This window comes from Chenopodium quinoa, unplaced genomic scaffold, assembly GCF_001683475.1.
Source record: "Chenopodium quinoa cultivar QQ74 unplaced genomic scaffold, ASM168347v1, whole genome shotgun sequence".
NCBI lineage: Eukaryota > Viridiplantae > Streptophyta > Magnoliopsida > Caryophyllales > Amaranthaceae > Chenopodium > Chenopodium quinoa.
The window spans coordinates 5,124,709-5,131,586 of record NW_018744704.1 but is presented as its reverse complement, the minus strand read 5'-3'; the positions used below and the strand labels follow the sequence as shown (position 1 = coordinate 5,131,586).

The 6,878-nt window shown below is 38.4% G+C and overlaps 1 protein-coding gene across 1 annotated transcript; it reads right to left on the bottom strand.

Moving 5' to 3' along the window:
- Window positions 1-1,936: 1,936 nt before the first annotated feature.
- On the bottom strand, window positions 1,937-5,524 carry LOC110702833. The gene is made up of 5 exons (XM_021880576.1): window positions 4,786-5,524; window positions 4,616-4,695; window positions 3,794-4,525; window positions 2,926-3,084; window positions 1,937-2,659 (listed from the first exon to the last, which is right to left on the bottom strand). The coding sequence occupies exons 3-5, from the start codon at window positions 4,446-4,448 to the stop codon at window positions 2,646-2,648; spliced, it is 828 nt and encodes a 275-aa protein (XP_021736268.1). The 5' UTR covers window positions 4,449-4,525; window positions 4,616-4,695; window positions 4,786-5,524; the 3' UTR covers window positions 1,937-2,645.
- Window positions 5,525-6,878: the final 1,354 nt, after the last annotated feature.

Genomic DNA, 6,878 nt, shown 5'->3' with positions numbered 1-6,878 from the left:
TTGGGTGGCAGACATGACCAAGAACACCACAAATCGGACAGAAAGGTGGCGGATTTTCCCACAATAACTCCTCTTTGACTTTGCCAATTTGAATCCATTTTTTCTCAGTTGTTTGGGGTTCCACCAATACAAGAATTCTGGCTAATTTCAACTGATTAACCTCTCTTCTCAAGTCAGCTTTGATGAATTTGCCAATAATATTCCCAATACATTTGAGAAATTTAACATTGTGAAATTCCATTGGCAATTCCGGCAAGGTAACCCAGACTGGGATTGAATGAGTATGCAGATCAGAAGCCCAAAATCCCGGGCTCCAGGGCTGACATGAAATGAAATTCGACTGGATGAACCATGGGCCTTTATCCAGAATCTTGTTCCGCTCTTCTGCTGAAGAGCAGCAGAAGCAGTAATAACCCTTTCCCAAGGCAAACCATTTGGGTTTGGAGAATGGTTTCCACAGCTTGATAAGATAATCAAGAAGGAAGGATGAAGAGTAGGACTAACCAAGAACTTTGCAAATTACCGCATTTGCCCACGGAGTTGTGAGATGATCAAAAGTATCCTTATCTAGTGGTAGGAAAAATTCCTCTTCTGGCCGTAGATCTGGCGGCTGGAAGGAAGAGATGATTTCTGATCCATTGAAATTCCCTGTTGTAGCTGTGAGGTATGCCGTTGTCGAGTCTGGAGGTTTGGGTGGTGGTGGAGGAGGGGTTGTGTTTGGGATTTTTTGTGGAGTTTCTCTCTCTCTCTCTAACATTTTTCAATTTCCACATTCATTTCCAACAATTCTACACTGTACTCAGTCTTGGGATTCGAAGAACTAATTAAGTTTGGCTATGAACTTATGAATAGTTGGGTTCAGTCAATTAAGCATGTCCACTACTTGGTACTAGAGGTTAGTGAAGCTAAACACTTGAGTTAAAACCCGAATCAGTCTAAGATCACCCTTTGTTCTCAAAGGACTGGATTACTAGTGAATTTAGGATTTAGTATACAGACAGCACGCATCAAATAAATGGCAGTTAGTAATGTACTTTGTTTTCCTACTAATGAACGAATTTTAGGCTGATTACAGTGGAATTACTAATGTCAAGGAGAAGCCATAAATTCTATGTGAGGGTGGATGAGTAGATTGTATCGTTGCAAGCGGTTTTTAATCGTGCATATAGCATGGTGAAGTGTTAAACTCATGCAACAATGCAGTCTTTTAACTAAAACTATGTCAGATATATGATGAAATCTTCAATCCTTCGATTAATTATATAATGCTTTAATATAATGTGCTGCTATTTGCCTTTCGTAATTGATAAAATATAATAAGGCACATCAGGGTATATATGATTAACATTAGTAACTAAGGGAATAACTGATACAAGTGCTATCACTGAGTATGCCATGTGTCTTGAGCCATGGCTTCGGTGCATTGTTTAATTGCTTATAAACATCTAACCAATACCATATGATTGTGATAATGCCAAGTTCTAGGTAGAGGATGGGTATATTGACAGAACAGAATGAGTACTAGCATGCAGAGATATTTGCTTTGGGAGGTTAAAACTTGTACTCCTTATAATCAAGATAGAAGGGGAACAAAGGTATTCAAATGGTGTTAAGAGTAAGCTCAACATAGTGGAGTCCTTGGATGCTACTGGAACAAATGACAAGGCCTAAGAGTAAATGCATCAGTAGACAGCTGATAATTTGATTTTCAGAAACAGAAGACATATGTTTCCGAAATGTTAAGTGAACATGCATGCATAGGAATTTATTACAGAAATTACAACAACCTAAGTACTGATAGGATATTGAAACTTTAGACTGTGGTTTCATTAGGTAGCACAAATTTATTAGATTAACTTTCAGCACAAATCTAAAGTAATAGAATTTGATAGAGGATAGATGAAAGAATAACAACAACCTAAGTACTGATAGATGTTTCTATGCCCTCGCTCTTTCAGGATAGCATAATATACACTAAACAGAAATTACAGATGCCTCACAAGTTGTGTTCTTCTGAGCAATTTTGGACTCTAAAATGACTCTGACAGCTAGAACAAGAACAAGCAGAACTATACTGTATTCTAAAACCTTCAAATAAAGCAAGCACATCATGTACTTGATCAGCTAAACCATTCTTAGTTATTGTAACCAAGCCAATGTACCAATAGCATACAAGCATGTATTACAGGCTAACTTTCACAGTATTTTCCACATTCCTACAACGTTCACTATAGTTAATCAGTGCCTAGTAGAAACTACTTACATTCTAGATTTGAGGTTCTGAAGTATGAAACTATACATCACAAGTTTCACAACCAATTCAGATGTTGTCAGATCAACGAAATTTGATTTCTAAACTCTGTAGTTCCTTGTCTGGTGCTAGAGAAATCACTTCAGTGTCACTTCTGGTCTCCTCATGAGAGCCACTTCCTATCTGCTTATGACAGTTTGGGGCAATCCGCTCTGCTTTGTAGATCAACACTAATTTACCGAGCTCTCTGAAGCAGAAGCTAATCATGACAGAATCAGCTGGTTCTGAAAGAATACACACTACGAGATATGGTCCCAGATCTGATGCATGACTCATCGCTTGCAAATGATGAAGTATGAACCATGCTCGATGAATCATATCTGGTGTCGTTCCACTAGTTCCAACAAGCTGCAAATTTCACAAGGAAAAACTTAATAATCTACACAAGTTAGAGAACCTTTAATTTCTAAGTCAATCTGATCATCCTGAACATAAGACTTCAGCACAACCTTTTCACCTCCTTACTTAAAAGCCCAACATTTTTTTTTCAATGATGTAAGTCACAAGTTCCTCTGCTATGTTCACTGACACTTCTTACTTAAGAAATCACACAGATTAAACCAAGTATATGATGATTATATGGTTGAATAATACATGAAGAATGAGATTAGGACCTTGTTGAGTTATTCCGGTTTCTTCGAGTTGAGTGATCATTCTCCTTAGAACATCAGATGTGAGAACAGCCTCACTGAACAATGTGATGTCAGGAATTTTCTCAACTTCAGCATCAAGTTCCAACAATTTCACCTTGTACTCTTCATCAGGACTGCTTCCTGAATTTATTAGGAAAAGCTCAATTAACCTTTAATAGCATATCATTATTTAGTCATGTTGCAATATTGGGAAATCTGATATGATTTGTTACCAACTATACTTTAACATAATCAACACAAGTAATGAAACCAGCACAAGATAAGGAAACAAAAAGAAAACAGAAATGAAGTTATGAAGAGTTCATGTGTCAGCTAATAATCCCAATTTTCCAGTCAAGAAGTTCATGAAAGTTCAAAATGAAGTTCTGCTAATAATTTTACATTCAGAATTCATAACATAATTACATAACTGAAATACTGCAAGCAACAACACATTATACCCAATTTCCCTTTATAAAAAAGGATATGAAGTTTTCTTTACTAAACATAATTATGTATATCTATACTTCAATTTGAATCACGCATAGTACAAGAAAATATATACAAAGAAAACTGATGTAATTATAGCATCATGTCATCGTAAGCAAATGCAGTATGAAACTATGATGAACATGAACAGCTGTAAATTCTATAACATTTCAATATGACTCTTGCATACTTTAGAAAGTTACTACACTAAAACAATAATATATTTCTAAACATCAACTTAAACATCTGAAACTTTGTTGTTGAAACATGTATGTGAGTAATACCTTACATGTCACAAATTGAATGCCAAAAACATGATATAATTCAACAATATTAATGTCTTAGATGAAAAGGACTTTACCTAGTATGAAGGTCAGATCATCAGAGCCATCAAGATGAAAGATGGTAACAATATCATCATCATGACTAACACCAACCAGCACTAGGAAGATGTTATTGACATTAATGAATTTGCCAACAATGGGTTTGCTGCAGTGGAAGTCGATCAACCCAGAAGGGTTCAAGTGAAGATTAGCAGGAACTCCAGTTTCAGTGTTGCGAACTGTGATCTCGAAACCTATCTCAGCAATATCCACCCTTCCCATACCAGTTGGGTTGAATTCACTGTTAGATATAGCAAAAACTGAGTTCAGCAGTCTGCTTGCTGGTTTTAGTTTGAAGTCGATGACTTTTTCTGGGATCGGATTTGAAGATTCAGCCAAGCTGCTGCCAGATGGGCCAACACTGAATCCTAAGTACTCCAATTCATCTGGCTGAAAATCCATATGTTCAGAGTCACTGATATTCACCTCTTCCGAGCCACTTCCAGCTCCCTCTTCAGAGCTACTTTCTTTCTTGTCCTGAGAGTTAAACACAATTTTTTCCGCTTTGTAGATGAACACCAGATCACCGAGTGTATTGGATTCGTTTAGGCCAAATTGCATCATGATACTATCAGCTGGTGTTCCAAGAAAAGACACTACAAGACCTGGTGCCACATGTGATGCTTTTCTCATGGCTTGCGAATGAGGGATTTAGAACATTCCTCGATGTATCTTCCCTTTTAATTTCCCAATCCCCTGGTTCCAATAATCTGCAAAGTTCACAAGGAAAAAAGTTATTATTAGTCATTGGCACCAATTACAGAAATCAGATCATTTTGAACTTGAGATTTGAGCATTACCCCATTTTCTCCAAACTTAGCCCAGAGTGCATGTTTTCCGACATGGTAAGTCACAAAGTTCTGTTCTATGCTCACAAAAACTGATTACATAACGGAAACACACAGATTAGACCAAGTTTACGTCAATAATATGATTGACTAATTCATGAAGAATGAGATCGGATAAGGACCTCGTTGAGGCATTCCAAGTTGTTGTAGTAGGTCGACCATTTTCCTTAGATATAAAGCTGTGAGACCAGCCTCACAGTACAATTCGACAGCAGGAAATCCCTCAATGTCAGCATGCATTTCCAACAAGTCTACATTATGCTCTTCATCAAGATTACTTCCTGAAATAATTATATAGGAAAATTACTAAAACATAATCAACTTAAGTAATCAACCCGACTGGAATTCAGAATACTTGTCCAGAAAATAAAAACAGTGTTTTGTATTTTTAGAGAAGAGAGAGGTATGATTTTCTTTGTATTTTTGCTGAAGAGAAACTGAGCTTATATAGGCAGCAAGGAGGAGCAACGGTCAGCAGGGAAGGAGGAAGAAACGGCCAGATAATTAAGGCCGAAACAGCTACCCGTTATACTCCATAATCAAAGGATGAACCTAGCCAAAAAACTGTCCAGATTAACTTGGTCAGTCAAGAGCAATAATCAAGGGGTGTAACAGTTAGCTGTAATCAAGGGATTAACGGCTAAACAATTTCCTAACAATCAGGGAATCCCAACAATCAAAAACGGCTAGAATAAATAAGGAATATTCTGTCATTGGTGGGGTAAAGGGAGGAGTCCAAGTACGTAGTATTTTCAATCCATTTATTGCATTCTAGAGTGTGAATGCATGACAAATGAAAAAAAAAAAAGGATAGATAAAGATATGATCTTCCATTAGACCTACAATTTCATAATGTGACCTTAATTTGCTTTTCCTAATGGATGAAGTATAATACGGAGTACGATACATCAGGGTGTTAAAGTAGCATTTTTATCAGCCTACATTGCCATTCTTCATTTGCATTCTAAGATGACTCTATATTAACAGTTAGATCAAGCAGATACAGAGCTATAACAGGTGCTAAAATATTCATAATAAAGCCAAATTAAGCAAGCACACCGTATGTTTGACGCAACACATACTTGATCAGCTGATCAGCTAAATCATGTACAAATTTGTTTTGTGTAAGATATTACGAAGTAACTTTAACTGTACTTTCCACATTCCAGGAAGTTCACAATAGTTCATCAATAACTAATAGCAACACTTCAATATTTACAGTGCGAAATTAGCTATTGGAGTATAAACCAGTTTAGATCTTGTCAGATTGGCCAACTCTGAATGCTAAACTCTTCGATTGTTCTGATTTTGGAGCAATCACTTCAGAGTCACTAACTTTTTCCCCATGAGAGCTGTTTCGGGGTTTTCTGATGTCCTGCGGGAGAGTTACAATTCCGAGACTGGAACCGGACGCCTGTACCTGCAAAATAACGGAGACTCCTGAGAGCTCCGCCTCCAACGGTCAAGTTAGTACCCGATTAGGGAGTAATCAATACAGAAATTAAAGTAATGAGATCTCTCTAGGTGAGAGTGCTTAGTGTTGGTAATCTGCGTTGTTAGCGAGATTAGCCGGTTGTTAATAACTCTGTTCTTCTCTGCTTGATCTCTGAATTATTCGATCCCCTGATTAATGAGGATTAATCGAGTATTTATAGCCTTGAGAAGCGTGCAACTCTCTAGGTTTAAGGTAAACCTAGGGCTGACCGGGCCTCTAGACTGGACTGGGCCTTGATGGCTGGTGTTCCCATTTGGCATGGGTGGACACGTGGCGTGTCTAAAGTGGTCCGTAGAGGACGTATCTGTGATTGACACGTGGCAAGCTCCTGTTGGCCTTCGTGAAGGACACGTGGCGGAACCTGGTTGGTCCACTTGTCAGACGGTGATTGGTGGATAAAAATCCCCTAATCATTTGCCCCTCACAGGTGGCACGCGACTGGTCACGTGTCGCCTGTGACAGGTGTCGCACGGTGACAGGCGACGGCCTGTTACAGGTGTCACCTTGCAGACGGCCGAGAGATTTTCCCGCCCAAATTTTGAATTTGGAAGCGACCCTTCGCCTTCTCACTTTGCCTATAAAAGGAAGTGCTGACTTCGGTCATTTTCACATTTGAGAACTTTGCGAGAACATTCGGACCCCTGAACTTGCTCTGACATTTTGGACTTTTTCTGCCTACCGCCTGTTCTGACAAGCCGACAGACCCGAACTTCCAGGACT